General features: G+C 34.9%; 1 protein-coding gene across 1 annotated transcript in view; it reads right to left on the reverse strand.

The window, feature by feature from the left end:
- Positions 1-1,589: 1,589 nt before the first annotated feature.
- LOC108720813 (altered inheritance of mitochondria protein 21) overlaps positions 1,590-25,189 on the reverse strand; it is a 48,772-nt gene continuing 25,172 nt past the window's right edge. Inside the window, 8 exon segments of the mRNA XM_018445021.1 lie at positions 1,590-2,336; positions 2,454-2,651; positions 2,723-2,797; positions 3,097-3,434; positions 3,562-3,746; positions 5,078-5,550; positions 5,630-5,978; positions 5,980-6,066. Coding sequence (XP_018300523.1) covers positions 2,262-2,336; positions 2,454-2,651; positions 2,723-2,797; positions 3,097-3,434; positions 3,562-3,746; positions 5,078-5,550; positions 5,630-5,978; positions 5,980-6,066 — 1,780 coding nt within the window. The 3' untranslated portion in view covers positions 1,590-2,261.

The raw sequence follows: 25,189 nt of genomic DNA on the forward strand, positions 1-25,189 counted from the left end.
ACAAATACAATAACTTATGCGAAATGATTACAAGAGCTTGAAAATGTATGATTTCATTATTGAAAGTATAATAAAATGAAATATGCAGAGAATACGATTAAAAACTTTATTTTGGTTTGCTTTGTAATTGGGAAAAATATATATATATTTATACATATACATATATATGTTGTATGTACCTGTAGGAACTTTGGGCTACAGATTATGTCAGGGACAGTCATCGTATGGGGTAACATATTAATTTAAAAAAATGTAAAACATGCGAATATGTTACCAATGGAATAAAAAAACATCTTACTGCTATACTAAATCTAACGTTTTTTTTGTTAAATTTACATGTACATATGCATTGGTAACAAATATAAAATGTTGCATGTGTGATACATTCGTCTCAATATACGCAGGCCTGAATTGTGTTCACGCAGTCTGCATTTTTCTGCGTGAAACTCATGTAAGATCACGAAGGTTAAGAAAATAACTGGACAGAGCTTACAGTAAATTTTTGAAAACAATGGATTTTAAAGGAACTGAAGTTATATAAAGAAAGAAAGAGAGAATGAGAAAAAAGAGAATATAAAAGTATATATTCCCATACAGTATAAAAGTTACAGCAACAATGCTGCAACATTGCAGCGATATTGCAGCGTTATTGCAACGATATTGCTGTACGTTCTGTGCTGTATGAGTTATTAAAAAAAGAGAATATTTTATTTTTATGTTTTATCTCGAATAGAGAATCGAATTGATAATGCATATATTTCTTTATGTAACAATATATCTCAACAAACTCTAAATTACAAATAACATACTTGTTAGTTGTAATTTCCCACTAAACAATATAACTGTAATATAATATTGTTATATTAGTTATATTGTTGAGTGGTACACATTACAACACGTAAGTTACATGGTGTTAACTTGGTGTTTGCTAGGATAACATTTATATATGTATATATAACAAAATGAAAGGATTTATATTATATAAACAACCTATATATAATCAAAATGTTGCTATATGATATATATATATATATATATACATATACATATACATATATTCAAATATATGTACTAAATATTTAACATGGAGTACTTAATATTCGTGTCTTGTTTGTTGATTAAATACTCCGTCCAGCAATTTCTTATGCCTACAATGTCTACATGTAAACGAAGAAAAAAACAGAATATAATCCATATCACACTACATGTAAAAAAATGCTCAAGTTATTTCTCTGACTTGAGCGTCCATGTCAAGGTCAATTATGGAAAATGAATCTTACATATAGGGGCGGATTGAATAAGCGGAAAAAAACTACCTATGTGGATATATATTTTGAAATAATTAATCATTTGCGGACAATGTCTAGCAATATAAAAGTCATAGTAAGTCATCGCAAGTCAATTTTATCGGAAATTTGTTATAATAACAACAATCAGAAATTTGTTATAATAACAAAAGTAAACATGTTTTTATAACAAATTTAATCCGTTTATTATAACAAATATTAATTTTACATTGTTCAATTAAATTTATGATTTCTACAATTTTTCTGAAAAATAATTTCTAATAAAAAGTAAACAGAAAGTATCTCTCGATATCTTTCAGAGAGCTGACGGCCAATCCGCCCCCGATCTTACACATGGCACGCGATTAATCGACGTTCTAAAATCGACGCTGAATAACTCTCTTAAATTGTATAAAATTATATACAGCATCGCGTTACATAGTATTGTGCTCCACTCCCACAAAGCGCCACGAAATTATTTATTCTTTCCCGCTCATTTTTCGAGCATTCAAAAATTTTCGACTAGTGTATGTAGTAAAATCTAAAAGAAAAAGAATTATACATAACACACGAGGCTCGTTAACCAATGGCATCGATTATCGCGTCATCGAAATTTTCGTCATCGAAAGAAGACAATTTTCTTCATCTAAAGCTCGAGCAAAGTGCAAGAAAATTCACGAATTCGTTCTGCAAAGAACAGAACGTGATAGCGTGAAACCTCCTTTCAAGATGGGAGATCAGTAAATGCTTGTGATAAATAGGACGACATCATCCATTCACTTCGACAAGGATCTTTCCAATATTACATCAATACGATACACACACGATCCCTTTTCGATTCTCTTCGCATCTCATTTGTCTCTTAATATGAATTATATCCTTGAACCTCCTTCCTTGACTAGATTCGTACTCAGTTATGTTGATATCTCTCGCCTGATGCCATTGTATGCACCAGACATGCAGGGATCTCGGGAGTTAAACGTTGGTCTTTGTTTTGCTATTCTCGGGCTCCGGCGGACAGTGATCAGAGTGTGTTGCCCATGCAGCAAGCTATCGATATTAAAAAAAAAAAAATACAATTCGTTATTATTGATGGTCATTAACGTAAATCGTAAATATGTAAAAATGATACATCATACGTAACTGTGCACTTGACATGACATGTACCTGACATGAACGACTACAATACCACTGATTTCCACAACCGGCGCAAACAAACTGTGCGGGTCGAATTATGCATCCCTGACATTTTGGTGGAGCATTTGGTGAAGGTGGATTGTCCTTCACTATTTGTTTACCATCTCTTCCAATCACTGAGTTCCCTTTCCTATCATCAATTACCGATGTTTCGTCCTCTACATCCTCCTAAAAGTTCAATGAAATAGTTAAATATGCACAAGAGAACGTGTTATTAACAAATTAAAAAAGAAATTTACCACTTGAATTAAATCGTTGGAGTGAGATTGCGCGGGAGTGTTAACAACGGGGGTTATAGTTATCTCTGTGCGAGCCTGGAAAAAATATCTTACATTACCAAAAAAAGATAAATTTACTTCTCGCCTAACTACTTACTTTACCCGAGTTTTTCAAGCTTTTATCTCCTAAAAACTTGTATTATTTATTTTTATAAATTATTTACATTATTTATATGCTCTTATTGCTATTTATTTATATAAATTATATAAAATCAATTACGCTGCTAGATATTCAAATGGTGTAATAATCATATCGTTTAAGAGAAATTGCATTTTATGCTAACGTAAATTATGAAAAAAAGAATAATTAGAAAAAATAAAAAAAAACAAAGAACCTTGGAAGAAGACAGGAGATCATTTATAGAAACCATATTAGAGCCTTGGTATGTCTGCAAAAGGTGTTGAGTCGTGGCGCTTGGCTGCGACATAGACGCTGACGTCGCTGCCGCCACCGCTGCCGCTGCCGCAGCCGCCGGAGAACTCCTTTCTCTTTCAGGCGCAGTGAGTAATCTTGCTAAAGTAGGTGAAAAAGTCGAGGATCTTGGCGTTTGAGCTTTTGTTAGAATTCCGTGGAGCAACGAGCCGGTTGGCTGAGACGTATTCTGGGTAGACGAAGGTGTCACAGGATGAAGCGTCACATCTGGATAATTCTGCGGTACCTTGACGGGTTCACCTAAAAATATAATGTTAGAGCATAGTTATAGTTTGGTGATTATCAAAATCGAATAATTACAAATTGCCTCTCTTTAGCAACAAAAAATATAAATTTAATCAATTAAAAAATTTCAGAAACATATTACCTTGCTGACTCAGTTTAGCAAATTGTACTAGCATGTCTTTATAGTTCATGGGATCGTTCGTGCTTGGATTGCTCTTGCACGATTCTGTGCTAGACGGTCTTGAATCAGCATTATGTCCAGTTTCAACCATGGCGCCGCCAGCACTGAGATTGATATTCACGTTTGAATTTCTTAATCGTCGACCTCTACAAATGAAAATGAGTATTGAAAAAATAAAGTTGTTTTTATAAAAGCACAGATATTTTAATGTTATTTAAGTTAGTATAATCAAATATTGCATATTATTAATGTAGCCTTAATCATTGTAGCATTAATCAGAATGAGAATCTCATTTCCTTATCTAAAATTATATTTGCTATAAAAATATGTTTCAATCGTTTAAAAAAAAGGATTGCGAATAATATTGCAGAATCGATTTTAGTATAAGAAATTATAGTAAGAAATTTGGAAAATGTATAATTTTTCGCATCTTTTATGCATAGCAAATAGAATTAAGGATAGTATACAGAATTGAACGAGCATAAATTAAAATGACAAAAGTTAAATTTATTGTTTATAATGTAATAATATTCATGGAATGTTCAGACTTTACTTAATCTTCCTCACCCATAAAAAGTTACACCCCATAAAATTAGTAAGAGTTAGTAAGAGATAAACAACATGGAAATTAATAACGCAAATGCAATTAATATAAGGATCATCTCATCTTCACTTACAGTAATGTTGATTATGTAACGCAATGACGATTGCGTCATATTGTCATATTTCATAGTAATGAAATAACAGAGGTTCTATAATGCCATAAACAATTATGTCATATTGATAAAACGAAGCTATATTAGTGTCCATATCTTAAATCAATTCTTCGGTTGACAGCGAGAAAAAGTGGAGTCTCAATATGAATTAAAATAAATAATCTCAGTCGATGATGAGATGATTATTAATTGAACGTCCACTAGTTTTTTTAAAAAAAGTGCGTATGCTACAAATAAAGTTAGTAAGTTGAAACGAGTTTATGTAAATTAAACATTATTAAAAGATATAAATAAATTAATAAAATAGATGTTACACTTACAGAGAATTGTGAAGGTAAGATGCAACAATATATATATAACTGTGCAAATATAATGTGCAGAAAAGAAAAGACGGTAATTTGTAAATGTAAGTCGTCATTCAAATGTGGTGCAGATTTTGATTTTGCTCGTTTTTTAAATTGAACATTATTACATTATAAACAATAAATTTAACTTTTGTCATCTTAATTCATGCTCGTCCAATTTTGATCTAGTATGCCATCCTTGATTCTATTTGCTGTGCATAAGAAATTATGTTCAAATTATATTTCTCGGATATTATCGAAAATTATATTGCACCCATATCGCGCTAATGTGACGTAAATTTATTTTTCAAACATTTATGAAAATTATTTTGTTGTGAGTCGTTATTTATATAAATTTTGTGATAAGTAAAACCATATTTTTTCCTTCTCCCATTCTGTCATTTATAATTAATTTACCTCCTTGGTACGGTTTCTGGATGCTTAAGCCTGTGGTCGGCAATAATGGATCTGACATCCACTATTGCACCTTGACGGCCTTCTCCGATCTGTCGACTTTCCGGACTCGACACCTCATTTTGTTTACGATTGCTCTCGCCATTGGTTTTCGGAGGAGTCGCTCGTTGTTGCGAGCTAGCTTTCGGGGTTTTCTCTTTCTTCGAACCCGATGAATCCGAAGATCTCTCGCCTAGATCCTCCTTAGGTTCGAAAGATCTCTCCTTCGATACGGAATTGCTGCCGTTGTTCTCCCATTCGGTCGAACTCACAGATGATCGTGGCGGTAAAGTTTCCGACAACTGACCGTCATTTTCCATGTAGGCTGTCGTTTGTATCTTCCTTTCGAGCCTCAGGTATGCCTCCTCTTTGAGTTTCCTCTTCCTCAAGATCTCATTCCATTCCATTTCTTTGGCATGTGCTAAATTTTCAAGTGTCTGCAGATAAAAATTAATGAAAATGCTTTAAAAAAGAGTGGTTTTACTCTTCATGAGAGATCACAGCTCCAATACTCACCAAAATATCGGCTCGCAATCGATCGGCTTTTGCCACAAGGTCTTCGATAGTTTCGTTGTTGTCGCCCACAATACTCGAAATGTATTCTTCTCGTGTGTAGTTGTCGCGAAATTTCTTCTTGGGAGGATTTCCTGCGTGAGGTGAGACTTGCAGAGTAGACTTCCGTTTTCTAATCTCAATCGGTTCAGACCCTGCTTTAACATGACGCGGCTGCACGGCATCACTCGGAGTCGTTTCACTTTGTCGTGACGTACTCGCAAGCAGCTGTCTACCCTTAGTGTTCGGAGTCTCAGTGTCGCAGCGCGATTCGTCCTTCTTCTTGCGTGGGCGACCCACCGATGCCGAACGGCGACGATCTGGATGTCTTGTCGTCCTCTGCGGTATCCACCTTTCGCTTACTCTCGGTCGTACCCTCCATCGCATGCATCTTGTTTAAACTATATAAACATACAATGATACTTTTATTTAGAATTCTTTATTTAAATCTACTTCAGAATTTTATATCGAAATTCAAGATAGAATTTTAATTATAATTTCAAGTATCGTATAGTATAATATAAAAAATATTTATATATACATCAACGAAAAATCAAAAATACATATATACACACACATATGTGATGTAAGATATATTAAAATATGCGATATACAATATTATGAATAGAAATCTACCCCAAAATTTAACGTAAATTACAGATCCTCTAAAGCGGATTCAATATGTATTTTATGCGTTTAGTACCTATATGTGCATTTTGTATTGCAAATGCTCTTTGTATGACGATCGCACATGAAATTATAAATAGAACTCTTGTCACAAATTTTAAATGCCCAAAGTGGACATCAAGAAGATTAGAAAATTGGAAATCTTGAAATATCAAGATCAAATCGATTGTATCAGGTGATTATTCTTGACAAAATATAACTTGGATCTCGCACCGAGTTTATTATAAATATAGCAATAGAATGAAACGTGACATAGAAATAATATTAGAAACATTATGAGAGGTTTCTTTTTATAAAATGTCTCTGGTCGAGAAGATCAAGTATGCAATATATAATCATTTAGGAAACTGCTTTCTCTAATTTTTTTAACATAAAGTTTATTGAGGACGCAATTTATAATGATATAGAATAGATTAAACGATACTTTTGGTAAATATTTTCTCGCAAATACAAGAAAATGAAATATTTCGCTTTTGTTTACGGTGTTAACACGTTGTCTGGTTAGCGTTTGTTATATGCCTTATCATATACGACACAGTAGAATTTTAATGAGCATAAACGTATAATGATAAAATAATGTATATGATTAAATAGGACTTTTCTCTTTTCTTTATTCTCACAGGTATTGAATAATAGACTTCTTACTTTATATTTAACGATTTACGTCATTCGAAATATAACCAATAACTTATTTTTTTACAAGTATTTAAAAATTTTTAATAGGACTACGGTTTCCAATAATCATCAGGGCGTCACTGAAAAGTTAAGTACCGATAACCACCATAGCAGTTAACAGACCAAACTGTGCAGGAACAAATATTGCGAAAACATCGCGCATTATCTTAGTTATCAATAAATTCGAATGCATTGAGTAATAATCATTGTGATTGTTATATATTTTTCAATTAAATCTACTCGTGTTTTTTCCGAAGAACTCGATTATTTGTTTCCTCTTCTTCCTTTTTTTCTCGACGCGTGGCATATGTTAGTTCATTATTAAAAGATTGTCCCACCTGGACTTTCCAAACCAAAGTGTTCTCCTTGTTCCCATCTTATTCGAAAGAAATTGTGCACCACACACGAATATACGAGCGAACTTCTAAGATCCTCTAGCTAGAAGGCCGAATCCTGCAAAACAACCGTCCGCGAGAAACGATGACATTGATAAACCGATAAACATACACCGCAATAGAAGCGTCGGTCGGTCGACCTTGCCTAGAAAATAGTCGTTCACCGGGGGCCTCAAGGACGACGGCGCGACGTGGTGGTAAAACGCCACGCGCGCGCTATCGTTCCCTCGTAATATCGACGCTTATTAACGCGGTGCGATATACATGTTCTCACACATATATCACGGCGTAAATAAAATCTTCATATCACGACCTGATTAGCCAGCCGCTATAATTAGACGTCGCGCAGCTTAATCGGCACACCGTCAGCGTCCCGATTAATTAACGCGCGTAAGCGTCTTCACCAACTTTGCCATGGATAAGGGACGGGGGTGGGAGTAATCAAAGTGGTCCCCCTACTTCGATGCAATCGACAATTCTACGGAAATTCAGCGAAAGGACACCGAACTTGATGGGAAATAAATCTGGCGTGTCACGCTCATTTATTTATTTATAATCAGGAAAATTTATTTAAAAATTTATGGAAAATTCTTTAAAATATCCTCTTTTTCTCTTGTTTGGGCCAATGACCGCGAGATTTCCAATAAGATTCATATATTATAATTAATTAATCAAGTTGTCTTATTTCAACTTAATTTAATTATTGATAAAATTAAACAAAATTGATTTGTGCAGTAAAATTTAATTGAATTTTACGATTACTTACAAGCGCATGTTCATAACGTATAAAATATTCAATAAACAACGACAATAAATAAATAAGAGAAACAAATATATTTTTCCTGTTTGGAAAGATTGATAACGTTGAGGTGGAAAGAAAGTCTGTTTCTCTTGACGCGATCACTTTCAAAATATTTTTCACAGATATTTATAGCATGCTTTCTTAAAGTAGATATGACCATGATCCATTTGTAACATTGTTCCGGTTCAGTAGAAAGAATAAATTATAGATAGCAAGTCACATAACACACATGTTGCATTAACGATTCTTTCAACATAATTGAATTTTAATTACAAATAAATTTTAATTACATAAAACCGTGTCTTACACATATAAAAAATTACCCTCATTTCTTGATTTATTTTTACTAATTCATCTCATATTATGGTATTTAACGAAGCAATAAAGACACATTAGCGATCTTTCTTTGTTTCCTTTGAAATTATTCAATAAATAAATTTAATTTGCAAGTCTCATCTTAATCTTTCACACATGTATATAAACACATAGTGTGGTATTCATAAACCAATTTTATTTTAAAAAATCCTTCTAAATGTAGTCTTAAAGTTCTATTCAGTGACACGACTAGATCGTACTCAAGACGATCTTAAATGCAAGGTTGCACTACGAATCCCCTAATTATTTATATGAGATTAGATCTTGGCTAATGGGTGCGTTCCGTTTTACGCATGATATGAGCGGTGTATCTCATCCTTGTTATTCCGAATGTTAATACTAGAACCCCAAGGATGCCCCGAGCTCTGTCAATCATTTTAATTTTTTTCTTTTAAAAATATATAGTATAAAATATAGAAAATATGTGAATATAATACAAATAATTCTAATGATAAATAATATAAAAATCAATCTTCATTAAGCGAAAACAAGGAAATTATTAAATTGACACTTTTGACAATTCCAGCAAAATATAGTGTCGGTGGTTCTATAATAGCGTTAAACAAAAAATAAAATAATTATGTGCATCATGCGTAAAACGAACCCATGTCATCACAATATTTGACAACACGCGTCTAACGGATCATTGTATAGTCAGAATGCAGGTACACAGAATGCATTCTTGCTTCCATCCCTCTCTCCTCTCACAATCATTTTCTCGAAGGGAATTGCCGATTCGTCTTCCGTGCCGTGGAACAGACGTCGTTGTTCGCGGGTACAAATTTACGAAGAGCTCGTCGTACAGATTTGTTAAATAAATAAAATAATGGTTATCTCACATTGTGTGACTGTGATATTATCAGACGCGTTTAACATTCCTGATATACATCGGCCGAATACTCAGCACGATGACTCGTCATGCCACGTTGACGTTATCGCAAATATATACCTCGATGTTGAATACGACATCGGCGAGACTACGATGTACACGTCGCATTGTCGTGTCGACGTCACAAGTAAAAAATCACAATATGAATCAATGAATTAGTTTATTAATATGACATTTAAACTCGGTATTAATATCGAATGAAGATGTATAAATAATATATCAATAAATAGTTTTACACTACTCACAAATCCGGAGTGATATCGACAGTGTTACTTTCAAAATAGTCTCCTTTCGAAACAATGACTTTCTTCCAGCGGTCCACCCATTTTCGGAAGCAGTCCTGGAAATCATTTTTTGGGATAGCCAACAGCGTCCTCGTCACATTTAGTTTTAAGTCTTCAACATCTTTAAATCGTTTGCGCTTCAGCTGATTTTTCAACTTAGAAAATAACCAGAAGTCACATGGGGCCACATCTGGACTGTATGGGGGTTGACGAAGTTGGACAATGCCATGTTTAATAAAAAAATCTTGAATTAGATCAGATGAATAAGATGTGTCATCATGGTGTAGCAGCCAATTTCCACTTTTCCACAAATGCGGTCGTTTCTTCTTCATTGCTTCACGCAATCGTTTAAAAACGTTCAAATAATGCTGTGTATTTATTGTGTGATCTTGTGGAGCATATTCGTGGTGTACAATACCTTGATGATCAAAGAAAACAGTGAGTATTGTCTTCATGTTGCTTCGATTCGCTTTCTTGGATCGAGACTCTTCTCTCGTCATCGATTGTGCTTTTTGAGCGACGCCATAAATCCATATTTCATCGCCAGTAATAACTCTTTCGATCAACTCAGGATCTTTTCTGATGAATTCTAGGATTTCTTTGACAACTTCAACTCGAAAATCTTTTTGATTTTGATTGAGCACTCGTGAAACGAGTTTTGCACACACGCGACTCATTTCCAGATCTTCAGTCAAAATTCGAGAAACACTATCACATGTGATTCCAAGGTCGTCTTTTAATTCTTGCACAGTCAAACGACTATTTTCATTGATTGCGACTTGCACACGTTCTATGTTTTTCGCTGTTCTCGACGTTCTGCTGAAAAGTCTGCTGGAAGGAAGATCAGTGTTCACTGAGACACGGCCATCTTCGAACCGTTTAAACCACCGTCTTATTTGTCCGTTACTCATAGAATCATTACCATTAGCTTTATGAATCATGTCGACTGTTTGGGAAAATGTGTAGCCAAGTTTTTGGCAAAATTTAATGCAAATTCTCTGCTCGACTCGCTCGGTCATTATAAATTGCTCGAAATTTTTGACGTTCACACAACTGTGTACTGTTGACAACTAACATTTATTGAGTCATGCTGCTTGGTGGATCTGAAAGCCCCCCCTAAATACCGAATATCTGTTTTCCATAATAGAGAATACCCAAGGACAAAGATATACACAGATCTGTTTCAAAAAAATATCCGACCTCTGCGTATATCTTTTTCCTTTGGCATCCTTCCTCTATTGTGGAAAACGCATTCGATATTTAGGGAGGACTTTGAAGACTCTCATCAAGCGGCATCACCCGACAGGCACAGCTGCTCAGTCGATAACGGTACGCAGTTATGAGTGTCGAAAACTCCAAGTCGCATTTCACAATGATCATACCTGCTCATTCATCTCACCTGATTCAAGATTTTTTGACTAAACACAGCATTGTCCAACTTCACCAATCTCCATACAGTCCAGATGTAGCCTCGTGTAACTTCTAGTTATTTTCTTTTGAAGGGCAAAAGATTTGACGATGTTGAAGAAATAAAACTAAATGCGACGAGGGAGCTGTTGGCTATCACAAAAAATGACTTCCAGGATTGCTTCCGAAAGGGGCTGGAAGATCATCGCTTCGAAAGGAGACTACTTTGAAGGTGACATTGTCCATATCACTCCGGAGTAGCTCTTTCTCATGATAGGCAGAGGTGAGATACTATTGAGATAGACCTCGTACACTCTAAATTTTTGGGAATGAAATTTCATTCCAAGAGAAGTGATAGTTGTGCCAGTCCCGCAGGAGTAAATTTCACTTCTTCAAGAAGTGAATTTCCTAACCTAACAATGGTCAACTTTAATAGTAATTAATATCTCGCTTCGCGAGACAGAGCGATGCTTTTTTCTACCAGATTTGTTCGTTTTGTGCAAAAACTCGTCGAATGAATCTAATTTCATCAAGACTGGATATAGGGAGGATAAACTTTTATCAGAGTCATGGTGGTCAGCGATCCAACATTTTCAAATTCAAGGTTTTTTCTCGGTTTTTCAGATTTCTAAAAGTAGCGACCTTTAAGTTCTTAATATTAAAAAATTATACATACAAAATCTGATTATTCTCGTAAAGTGAAACTCCATCACTTAAATTGTAGCAAAAAATAATGAAACACGAGTACTTTAATGTATTTTTTATTGATAAATAAAATATAAAGTACAAACATTACACGACTAGACACAAAATACTTGGAGTAATTATTTATTTATAAATTATCACATCAATATTAAACTTTAAAGTCTTTTTCTTCGACGAGTTAACACAACTATCGCACGTTAGACAAAATTCCCGGTTTTTTCCCGGTTTTCAACGATTCAAGGTTCGCTGGCCATTCTGAGAATGAAATCTCAGTCTCCTTTCGGAGAATGAAATTATTTACTATTGAATGAAATTATTTACTCCGCACTAGATTGAAAATTGACTCTCGCTTGGAGTAATTCTTCACTCTCTAAGAATGAAAAAGTTCACTCCTGCTAGACCGGTGCAACTACCGTTTTTTTGGAACTTTTAGGAGTGAAATTTCACTCCCAAAGAGTCCATTAATAATTTTCTGATCTAATTTTTTTTTCCCCGATATCAATGTCTTCAACACGAGCGACAAACGGCACGCGAAAAATGGGCCTTAACTCGCACGCAAGAGACCAGATCGAGCTTGATACGAGTCGTAAAGAGAGAGACAGTGAGAAAAGAGATTGGGAGAAGGGATAGATGATGACAGTCGATGGAGAAGGGGTGCTGAAAAGAGAGGGAGAACCGGAGGAAGAGAGAGAGGGAGAGGGAGAGATACGGAGTAGAGTTCGTTGCACCCGCTCGCGTTCACTGCGCTTTATAGATGCGGATATATAGGTTTCGCGGTACCAATTCTGAAAAGAGCGCGAGACTCTTCCTTCGCGTTGGAGAACGCTGTCTTATTAGCGATTAGATAACAACGTCCATTTCTAGGGTAAACCCTTCCACACACACACACATCATTAACTGTTATCTTTCAACTGTGTTCTATTTCAGTTGTAATAATTGTTACAGAGTAAACGCAAAATATATTGCTGGATTAAACATTAAATATAGTTAAAAATGAATATAATTATTTAAAGTAATTATAAAAAACTTGTGTGCGAGAAGCAGCACTAAAAAAAGCTTAACATTTTTACCAAAAGTAATTTTTACCATTAGTCATTAACGATTGAGATGAATTTCACGTCGTTGAAGCCAATTATTCTCGCTAGAGGTAACATAGAGGCAAAGAACAATGCAAAAACCAATCGGGTGTCAAAAGGTTCAGAATTAGTTATCAAGCTGCAACTGTCAACCCAAAAGAACTTCCCTTTCGTTACGCGGTAATCTCTTTTTCTTTTACAATACCCGCTAACAGGTGGTCAGCGCAAACTCGCTTTTACGCACGATGTAATTAATTCACGGATGTCTGCATAATCAGAAGCCGTTTATTCGGGTAACGCGTTTAATGTTTCATAAAATATACCGCGATACATAAACTGCCTCATAGAGGCGCAGGGAAGTGAAATGATGTCAAAGTACAACGATACCGATATCTTCGTGCGAAGCGATGTTAACACTTCGAAGAAGGAGAGAGGGAAAGAAAGTGCGGTAGGAAAAAGAAAGGAAGAAATAAAATGATGCACTGTGAAGAGCCGTGGCGAAAGAATGCCCGCATATTTTTCTTCCTTGGATTATTTTTTGGACAGGTAAATTCACTTTAAGGAGATTTTCAAAGACCCTCTTAAAGCGAACTTATCTGACCAAAAAAAATCTCGAGGAAGATGAAACTCCCTCGTTGTTCGGAAATATAAGATACCCTTCAAGTGCACCCGCAGAAACTTGATAATATCTCAAACGTTCCCACCGTTGGACAAAGCATCATCAGTTTTTCAAAGATCAAATATTCATAAATTCGCAAAAATAGGATCTCCTTATTTCGTAAAATAAATTCCTTATCGTTTGAAAAATTTCAGATAAAGGGCATCTCGTTTTACATCGAGAGAGAGAGAACATCGATTTATTGAAAAGGTCCTTTGTGAAATGCGTTAAGCCTCGAACCGGTCCATTTAATTATCCATTTCTGTCGATATAGATTAACTTTAATCTCGGTTTAATTTACACTTTATTTTTTTTAATTTTTAGAACTAAAGAAAGGTAAAAAATGAATAAAACCAAGAATTAAAGTTGGTAAAAAGACATAAGGCTCGATCGATGCGACAATCGCGAATATCAGTCGTGACCAGCGCGCACACGCGCATCATAAGACGCATTGTACGTGCATGTGCAATGTGCGCGCAAATTGTCGCCTCTATCGTCGCGCGAAGAAACGTTTCGCGTACCGGCCGCGAGTCGCGGTTAACGACCCCGTCCGTTTAAAACAATACCTGTATTTTCGCCGTCGTGCTCTACCTTTCACAACCGGTCGTCTCTCGTACGCGAATATTAACTTTCCTACCTTTCCGTGGTATATAGCGATAGCGAAAGCGAGGGGAGAAAGCGCGACCGTCCGGTGGGCAGCACTTTCTTAGAGTCCTGCGAAAGCACGCAAAACAGGAAAAATGATATTCTGTGAACGGCGAACGGTGAGAAGATCTTCGTTGTAATATTGCATCTTCGATCGCTGCAGATTCTTGTGACTGTGGCGAATTTTTTGACAATGATTCGGGTAGAGCGAAAAGGAAGATGTTAAAAAAGGACTGATTTTTGTCCAAAAGGGGATTAAATAAAGACAATGTTTTTTTAATAGATTTTGACATTCTTATAAATATGCTAATATTAATAAAAAGGGCAGATAAGGAACACTTCGAAAAATTAAGCACAAGGATCCAAATTTCTATGTTTCTGCTCAATTTTCGAAGTGCTCTCCAAACGCCTTTCTTTTACTTATATTTTTTAAGCAAATATCGTCCTTTTTTAACACTCTCCAAAAAAGGACAAATTTTTAGAGTAAGTAGAAAGGTCAAAATCTAAAAAAATATTATACCTTTTAAGTGAAAATCGACCGATAAAATTAAACATACATAATTGAAAAGTGCTATATTTGGTCAAGACGGTTTTTCGGCTTAATAATATTTCTTGTGAATTTACAATTTCCAGTTCAAAATTGATTCAAAATATTATTAGGTACGAAAAACCGCCTCGACCGATTATGGCATTTTTCATTAATGTGTAACTATTTCTTTTACTTATATCTTATTAGCAGAAATCGGCCATTGGCCTTTTTAACATCCTACTTTAAACGAAATGTGAAAGATTCCTTCGAAGAGTTCCCACTCCTCTGGTTTTTGGCCGGAGATTCCAGCTTTTTGAACGAATCTCCGGCTTTCCAGCAACACGGACGAACTTTGGTCAACCGTCCTAAACCCTTTTTTCTTTTAAAAGGGAGTGTTCTGTAGGTATACTCCCATAACGTCGGTCTTTTACATGTACTTCTCCATTTTCCTCCGGTTTTGAAAAGAAATATCCCTAGCGTGACGAGAGGGAAAACCTTTTTTTAAGAAGATCACTACGAGACATTAATTTCCGGTAGAATGATCAGATCTCTGGCAAGAGTATCATCGATTTTTAATGGAACAATAATCGAAAAATAGCAACTACACTCCGGACATAAGCGGACTTAAAAGGGACTAAGTAAATTTATGTTATTTTCTAACTCACGTTCAGCGATCCAATGATAGGCTTCGCAGGCTGAAAATTCAATGAAAAAATATGTTCCACAGCACCGCACAATTTCTTGAAAGTCCAACAAATCGACAGCTCTAACGCACATGGACAAATAAATATATCGAACGTTGCACCGGCGAATTGTGATGCCGGAATAGTCGATTAAAAAACAGTTTCGATTGTTTGTAATTTGCAAACCTATTTGCACGACGTTGATACTTCAGTCACTTTGCGGCCTCCAATTTCTTTGCAAAACAATTTGTTCGACGTGTACACATGTGCGCATTGTACGTACATACATTGGCGTAATTTATATCTTCATTAAAACGTTCCCATGACGTTTCGGGGGCATCGTTCTCGCGTCGCGACCGTGCACCATTATTATTAGACCGTCGTCGATGAAACTGCACCGCACTGTGAGCGGGAAGCGTAAAGTTAACTTGCAGCAGTTATAAGTAGGCCGAAACGATCCGTCGCAACAACCGTTTACGCACAACTGTTCACGCGATCCATCGACAAATATGAGCACAACGAGCGGCGCCTGGCATCGGCGTCTCTCTCGCACACATCAGATCGCGCATTCCCGTAATCTGCAATGAGCACGGAACGCCCGCGCGTCGCGAGATAGAACGGACGGAAGATCCGCGACGAAGAATGCAAGAAAGAACGCACGCACGCACGCACGCACGCACGCACGCAGGCGATCGCTCTCGTCAGTAACACCACGGCCACTTGCACTTTTCACCGAGCGTCTTTCCTCCACCGGCTACGTTCCTTTCCTGCCCTCTCCTTCCGCCCACACTCTACGGCGGATGCAGACTGATCCGGCGATCGGTCGGTCGGTCTCTCGGGAGGGCTCCCTCCAACACCGTTCTCGCAGGTAGCCGGCGAGGGAGGTCACGAAAGGTCGCGCCGCGACGTTACACAACGTCGTTCCATGCTCCGATCTTCGCCGGCGAGACGATTCCCTTGGAAGAAATGGAAGATGTCTCGATTTCCAGTAGGTCTATGAAGGGATGCGACGTTCATGCCGTTCTATTCGATCGACGTCCTCGCGGTGCGCTCGAGCGGCTTACCAGAGTCCGATAACGAAGAGGAAGACGCCACGGAACGCGACGTGCATCGACCACGGCGCGGTATCGGGGTCGAGAGTTCCACGACCGAGCGCAATGGGCCACCTACCTACCTCCTCTCCTTGGCCACGACGACGGCGGTGGCGGCATGCCGCTCTCACTCTCTTCTATTCGCACCGTTCACCTACTACGAGAACGGAGTTCTCGCGCGTTCGCGATTGGCCGGCGTACTGCCGCGTCACGACGAGCGCGTCGCCGAACGTCACCTCGCCGCCAAGCCGGCCGTCTCGGAGTTGCTACTCCTCCCTCGGTGCTTGCAACCTAGCACGAGCGACGAAGCCGACGTAGCCTCGCCTCCTCGATTAGCTTCCAGCTTCGCTTCTTAGCTTCGCGCGCGCCTCGAAATTTCTTAGCTCGACGTCTCCGAGAGATGAATATTGGGGCTCTTTCACTAGACGGACGTCTAGCTTTACGAGGTGTATTTACAGTTTCCCTTCGTAAAAGATCGTCATTTATTTACGTGACTTTCAAATTGTTAATATTACGTATATCATCGGAAATAAACTTAATAAATCTTAAAATGCTGTAAGCTTTCTATCTTCGCTTCTTAGCTTCGTGCGTCTCGAATTCCGTGGATATCTTAAAAATGTATAACGGCGCATAATGCATGATTTTAAAATATTTAGATTAATGCTTTTAAACGTAGTTTCTGCATTTTCCCGATAAATCAAAATATCCTGAGAAATCAACGCATACTTTTCGTGGCCTTGCAATTTTTTTTACCTTTATTAACCTTTATTATTTTTTGTTTCCGTAATTAAGTCTCAAATTAGAATTCTCTCAAAGTATATTTTACTTGTACTTACTACTACTATTAAAGTTGATGAATATTGCCTATGAATATCTAACATCTGACATGTAATAAAACGCCTAATAAAACGCCATTAATAGCATATTATCCTTTAATTACGTTGCAAGCTAAGTCATTAGAATAATGATACTTTTGCAACATTATAAGATCGTAGCAAAACGTTCAAAATTCCTTAAGTTACAAAAATATTCAAGTTTTTTTACTTTTAAAAAATTGATAAATTTTAGAATTTTTTAAAAATTCAAAATGTTTTTGTAGACATAGAAAAAGAAGAAAGAGAGACGTTTAAAGTTTTATGAGTTGTACAGCAGGAAAACAAGTCTACTTAATCGTTTAAAATTTTTCAACTTCATTAATTTATTTCAATATCTATGTATATTTAAATTAATTTTCCCTACCTGGTTTTTTTTACAGATTTATTCATGTATGATGGAAGTTATAAAAGTTTAAAAGCTGCACAAGGACTTTATAAATTACTTTGCATACTAGAAAAGTTTTCTACGGTAATTGTTACCCCACATTACAGTCGTGTTTACTTTTTTATTTCAACGTAATAATTTATTTAACTTGAAACTAATGCTTGGTCTACTTGTGAATTTAATACTAATATATAAACGAGATAAAAATATTTAACGTAGAGTTCAAAAGCTACATGAATAAAAAGACGACATCGGAACATTAAACTCCGCTGTCGTAACGCAAGCGGGATCGTGAAACGCGTTAAACACCATAGTGACCGTAGGTGTTACGTTACGTGGCGATTATTGTGGCGAATTATGCGTGTCCGCGCGTATCAGTGGTTGGAATTACGTTTGTCGCGCCTCCGCTGTTCAAACGCGAGGACAAACGGCGGAAAGTAAAACGCGAGATATAAACGCGAGGAAAAGCGAGGAGAGAGTGTCAGGGACGAGAGAACGATTCTCAGGAAAGAAACAGACTTTCGAGCAGCGTTGGCCCTCGAAGAGAGAGAGAAGGTCGGCGTATTAAACAGTCAGGAATGCATATCCTCGCGAGGAGGCGCACGCGCGATATATGTAAAATATGTGTTTCGCCTTCATCATTGCACAATGCCTATTATGCATGATGGTGACGCACATCTTGGACGCCTTTAATAAGGAACAACGGAAGGGATAGGCATAGGGAATGAATGCGTTTGAAGGCGATTTCCGATATTCCTATCGTATATTAAGTTTCTATTAAGTCGCGCTGATCTCGTCCGGACTTGAAATTCAGAGTTGTTAGCAAAACCGAAAAAAATTCTTCTAACTTTTTCCGATTATTTTTTTAGAAAAATTTCCTGATTAAAATAAAATAAACCTAAAAATAAAAGTTTTTTATTGATTATAATAAAAAATAAATAGAAAATGATATAAAACTATTACAATATTTTTTTAAATGTTTTTTAAAATGAAAAATTTCAATTTTGTGCTTCTGAAAGGAAAGCACTTATCTTTTCATCTATTTTTTGTTCGATATCTTGACTTCTGTCAGATATAATTTTTAATTTATTCATCTTTAATTCATTAAATAGCATTTTTTCAAGTTTCTGTTTTTCTTTATTCATATTGAGTTTTTTTTGCTCTTTTAAAAACAGAGCTGTTAACAAAACAAGCAAAAATTTCTTGATGTTTTCCGATTTTCCCTGACCATTAACAACATCGAAATTGACAAATTTTATTAAAATAATAACCTTTGTAAACGGAAAAGAAGTTTGCTGGAAATAGGAAAATGCTATAAAGCAATTATTAAAGATTGTCGTTCTTTTATTCAGTGCAGTATTTACTTTTCGCATCCCCCTATCTTTAAATTTTGTATTCGTTTATTATTCATTTGATTTATTTATTCGTAGATATTTAACAATAATATACATGTTTATTCGTTGAAAATTAATTGTATGTTTTCCTCCAAAGTAGATAAACTGAAAAAATTTTTTATATTTATGATCATAATTACATGTTATCATAATTATTATCGCTGTAATGTCAGTAATAACTTTATGTATAATTCTATCCACAAATATGTATAGTTGGCATCCGAAAATAACTATAATTATAGTTATTATTATCATAAAAATGGTTGCAAAAATAGTTGATTATTATAATTCAACTATAATTTATAGTCGTTTTTCAGGATAACCATTTAAATATGATTGGCAAAACACACAAAAAATATATTTGATCTTTTTAAAATGGAATTTGCGTTATATAGAAATTAGAATTTTTGCGCATTCAGCGGTGTATCGGGTACGAGATTCAAGGTCATTCGAAAAATTCGATGAAAAAAAGAATTCCCTGCTGAGATTTCGACTTTACTAATTTGGCAGTCAGGGGTGTGTTCTAAAATTTAACTTTGACAACCTTCAAGTATCTTTTATCCTTCAACATTCGATGAACAACAAAGATGAAATGATATTCGGACTGACAGAGTCGAATTTTGGAAAGTAGCCTCAAAGATATTCATGGTATATTCAAATAGACTTCATGGCAGATATTAGGCACAGTTTGCATAAATTAAAATAAAGCGCTTACTCGTAACCCGGAAGATTCTCAATAGTATATGCCTTTCAGAATCATAAATCGAAAATGATTTGCACAAAATCCAAGATGTTCTTCAATCAACATCTCGAAGACGATTACGATATTCCTCGCACATCGTACATCCTATGTTATAACCACGTGTTTGCCTATCTTGCCAACTTTTATTCGCGAAAAACTCAATCCCAAGCGATAAAAGCAAACCATAACATCGACATGCTGTATTTCGCAACAAGGCATTATACGTGAAGAAGAAAAAAGAATTATGTCACACTTGTCGACGTGTTATCTCTGTCGGAGACGGCGCGGAACGTAAAGAGGGAAACCTCGGAGCGCGATCGAAGTCACGCTATTATTATGGACGTTGAATCGGTTACGAGAGAGCCCGAGTCTCGTTGTCGTCGTCGTCGTCGTCGTCGTCTCGACCTAATTCGCAGACACTCGCGCGGAGGAGCGGTCCCGCACGCCCGAGGTGTCCCTGAGCGTCAAGGACGCGTTCTCAAGCGCGTTGGTGAACCACGAGTGCGCTTCGCCACGTCTAGGTTACGCTAGGTTGCAACCCGACTGCCAGTTTAGATCGAGACGTAGATTCAAGTACGAAGATCCCCGCCATGTTACTCAACGACAAAAGACTTATTTATTTTTCCCTCAGCAAATGTACTTCGAATCGCTCAACCAAACTTTGAAGAATCTTCATGAACTAGTTTCAAGTCACGAGGACAAATCCGTAGACACTTTCTGTAAATTTAGCAAATCGTTTTCATAATTTTCATTTAATTTATAGAATCCTGGCTCTTTTCCATAATCTTGGAGATCTTAATACGTTTCAAAAGAAGCCCTGGTGTTTAAATATATAAAAATAGAAATATGAGATTGCAAAAGATATGGGATATCAATTTTTTATTTACATTCAGGTTTTTTTATGAGAAAATTGTTCATAACGGTTTGTATCAATATCAAATTGGATCTTAATTTCCGAGAAAAGTTTAGCGTTCTCTAGAATTGTTTAAAAAATATTCGATTTCCAAAAACTTTTTTATCTTTAAAAACTTTGTTCTTTTTATCTTCATTCTTAAAGAAGTTAAAAAATTCTAATTGAAGTAATTGCCAAATTTTGTTTTTCTTTTTTTTTTTTTCATAAGATCTTGAATTTTCATTAAACTTTGGAACTCAAGTAAATTTTGATCGAAATTAACAAATTATAAATTTTGGTATAAAGAAATTAAAATCTTCATATATATAATTGTTGTAATTGTCTAAACATTATCGAAAAAGTAACTAATAATGGTGTGCCAAGTTATTGCGCCAACCATCAACAGGTCTTTGCAGAAATGCAACTTAAGTTGGCAGAGACTTTTTTGACCTTCGTCATTGACCTTCTCATGATGCAGCGAGTTTCTAAAAAGGTATAACAATAGGGATATTTGATTCGAGGTATCTTAGATGCAGTTTCTCGCGCGTGTTACAATATTATTTCTAAAAGCATCACGATTTCTGTGAAGTTAGAATATTTTATATATATTTTCCAAATTTTAATATTAATTATAATTTTTCAAAATTTTTAACAGAATTTCTAAAATTTTTATACAAAAAAATTTTAGCGATTAAATATATATAGAAATATATTTTTATAAAAATGAAGATGCCTGAAACCAAATATTCCTACTAAGATCTTTTTAGAAACTCACTGCATCACGAGAAGGTCGAATTACGAAGATCAAAAAAGCCTGTCAATTTAAGTTGCATTTCTGCAAAGACCTGTTGATAGTTGGCGCAATTAGGTACTCATTTTCGATAATCTTTACAATATTTTTCAGACAATTAAATTATGACTAAATAAAGATGAACAATATCTTTACGAGTGTAAGTGACATAAAGGTAAAAGAATATAATTGTGATTTCGTTAAATAAACCAAGAGAGCAAAAGTGTGTTGCAGAAACACATGTCGCAATCCTCCACAAGTTATGTGGCTGTTCAACTTTGTGCCCGATCGATCGTTAGGTCGGTCGCGTCAAAGTCCATGGTACGATCATACAAGTCGACATAATCGTAACCCCTCCGGGTCTAACGTGAATACAATGAGATAGCAGCTTATTCAGAAATGCAAACATTCGTAAAATAACTGCATTATGCTTTCTCCTATTTTTAGCAGACTCTTTAAACGTTTAGAAAGATCATAGTGAATAGAGCCGAAATTTAAGTATGAATAATGAGGGGAAAGTTTGAAGACGGTCTATCTATTTTTATATACGATATGGTAACTTAAAATAAATCATCAAAAAATATCAATCCAATAGACAAAAATGTTTTATACAAAAGTTTTATTTAAAGAGAGACAAATAATATAGTAAAACTTATTTTTAAAAAATTCAATTTTTCACGACCATATAAAGGTCATGGTCATTTTTTAAATGAAAATGTATGATTTTTTTTTACATATATTATTCCTCTAAATATTTTGCATACGAAAGTATTAAAGTAGAGATATAAAAAAATCAGTAATTTTACGAGATACTTCATACTTTATTCTGGCATACTTTAACAAGAAAAAAAAATTAAATATCTCGTAACTAAACTATTCAATTTTTTATAACTATACCTTAATATTTTTAGACAGTTTATAATGAGATGAATCAATTGAATGTGTAAAAAAAATACAAGAAAAAAAATTGTGTAACTTCTTATATTGAAAATTTATGTATCAATAGTAATACTGCATCTCAATAGCGATAGCGTTCTAAAGTTAAGATATCGTAAAATTTATTATAACAATCGATCTGTATCAACTTTAAATTCCCAAAACCATTCATCAACTGCCATGAGACCATGAGCTAAATGATTCTTCAAGACCTTGAATGCTCAAGGACGTGCAGAATCTTCAAGAAACTCTCCTTCCTTCCTTCTCTCACTTTGACTCTCTCTTTCTTTCTTTTTCTTATCTCGTCTTGTCTTATCCGTACAATAAACACAGTTTGTTTCTACAAGAAACACCGATATCACGAGAAATAGAATGACGAAAGGAAGATTTTTTTATATGATCGTGACGATTGCGATTCATGATCTGAGGTTATGCATAAATAAAAATGTCGATAGAATCTTTGGTAGCGGTACATGCAATAAATACGAGCATTCTTTTTGACCACGTGACAATTTACTGTAAGTATATTTGAAATTTTTTGACCAGTTAGAAGGCTTCCCACATTTGGGGAACACAATTTATTTACTATTGATTACTATGTTACTCGTTACGATGATCAGGATGTGAACTTAGAGTACGGTGCTCATTTTTAATCTCTTTAATCTCATTTTATGTATTAACCATGGATAATAAATTCACCTTTCGTTGTATTTTAATAATAAAGACTGATTTTAAGACTTTTTTAAAGACTGATCTCGTTTTTCATCTCGTAATTTTTTTAGTAAGGTACTTTCAAAATATTCACATTTTGAAGATTGGCGAACTTTAAATTTTTCTTGACCACATGTTCGATATCGCCGTCTATGTAACTCTTTGTATAAGATTGTATTTGCATATGTCATTATTTTAGAATATAAGACAAGCGATAATGTTTTCTTCGATTTCGATAACGCGCACCAACATAATGATCTTGGATTTGAGACTAATTGTAAGACTATCGCACAATTTATGTGCAACAAATTATAGTAACATGAATCAACTGCATTAATCAAAGTGCATTTCAAAATGCTATTGAAAAGATGCCAAGTTTAAGCATTACTGCTTTATTATTGTGCATCATTAAGCAAATGCGGAGAACACCATTAAGCGGAGAACATTATATTCAAATAAGAAAATAATTAAAATTTATTATATTAATGCTAGGATTACTTTTTGTATTTTTGTATACGTGAACTATAAGTATATTTTGGATTTATCAAATTTCGCCGGATATTTTTATACATAATTTTTTTCAGCAAAAATTTTTCAACAGATATTTTTCTACAAATTTTTTATTCAAAAGAATTTTTTTCAAATCATAAACAAAAACTAAAAAATCCAAATTTAAGACAACAGGCCGATTTCTAAAATATAAACAATTGAATGTTTCTTCTTTAGCTCAATTTTACACTTTTTGACGCGTTTATGTAATGTTGCTTTTGATTCATAGAATAAATTTCCTTCATTTTTTAATTAAAATTAAAACTTTGTATTAAGAAGTATGGGTACAATTATCCAATTTTGGTAAAAATAAATCCAGTAGTTTATTTTACCCACCCTCCTTTATAGGATAGAAGAAAAAGTCGTATTTTAAACATTATAAATAAGACTTTTCGGAACTGTAGAAATGCAACAATGTTAGGTCTGTTCTTTATAACTGAACCAGTATACATTTGTTGTACTTAAAATGAAATAGATATATATTTGAAGTTCTGCGACAGCGAGATAAAAAGTGCAATCCAATCGTCCAGTGCAGCAACAAAGAACAGATCTATTAAAAAAGATTTCTTTCGAATTTTCTTGAATCTTTCTAAGCAGAATAAATGAAAATAATAAAAATATACATTTAAAAAATTAATTTCACATCGCTGGATGGTCAGAATCAATTTTCAGAAATTCACCACGTGCATGTTATTTGTAATCTTGTTCTCCACGCATGTTTGAAACACGTTACCCCCGTGTATTCCGTGAATCGACGTTTTACATAAATAACAAGGAACATCACGGATTATTGTAGCGTCTTCTGTGACGCTTAAATCTTTTCATCACCATAACGATTGCAAATCTTGCACTAATTATATATGGAAAATTGGATTTAGGTGAAATAAGTTAATTTTCACATATAATGTAGCTTATAATGTGGTAAACAAAAGATGCTACAGATAGATAATGGATAGTTTTAAGCTACGATGTATCAAAGATGTCTTATGAGAAACAAGTTTTACATATTTGATGCATTTAGAAAAAACTATAGAAATCATTACTAAGCCTTTTTTTGTATAAGCTTTATTTTTCTAATATTTTTTTCTAAATTCAAAATAGAAAATTGATGAGTAGATTAAAAAAAAGAAAACATTTATAAATATTTAAAAAAAGATGAAACATTGTCATTCAAATATTTATATGGATGAAAAAAGAAAAAGCACCACTAAGGTCATACTGGGTATATTTTCATGTTCAGACATTTTCTCTTTTTAACCTAAAGCGACACACGATGCTTGTTTATCTGCTGGATTAGAATTCTGTCACTGTATTGGTTGCGGTACTGTCAGTGGTAAGATTCTAATCCA

This window comes from Mycetomoellerius zeteki, unplaced genomic scaffold (assembly GCF_001594055.1).
Source record: "Mycetomoellerius zeteki isolate Tzet28-1 unplaced genomic scaffold, Tzet1.0 scaffold155, whole genome shotgun sequence".
NCBI lineage: Eukaryota > Metazoa > Arthropoda > Insecta > Hymenoptera > Formicidae > Mycetomoellerius > Mycetomoellerius zeteki.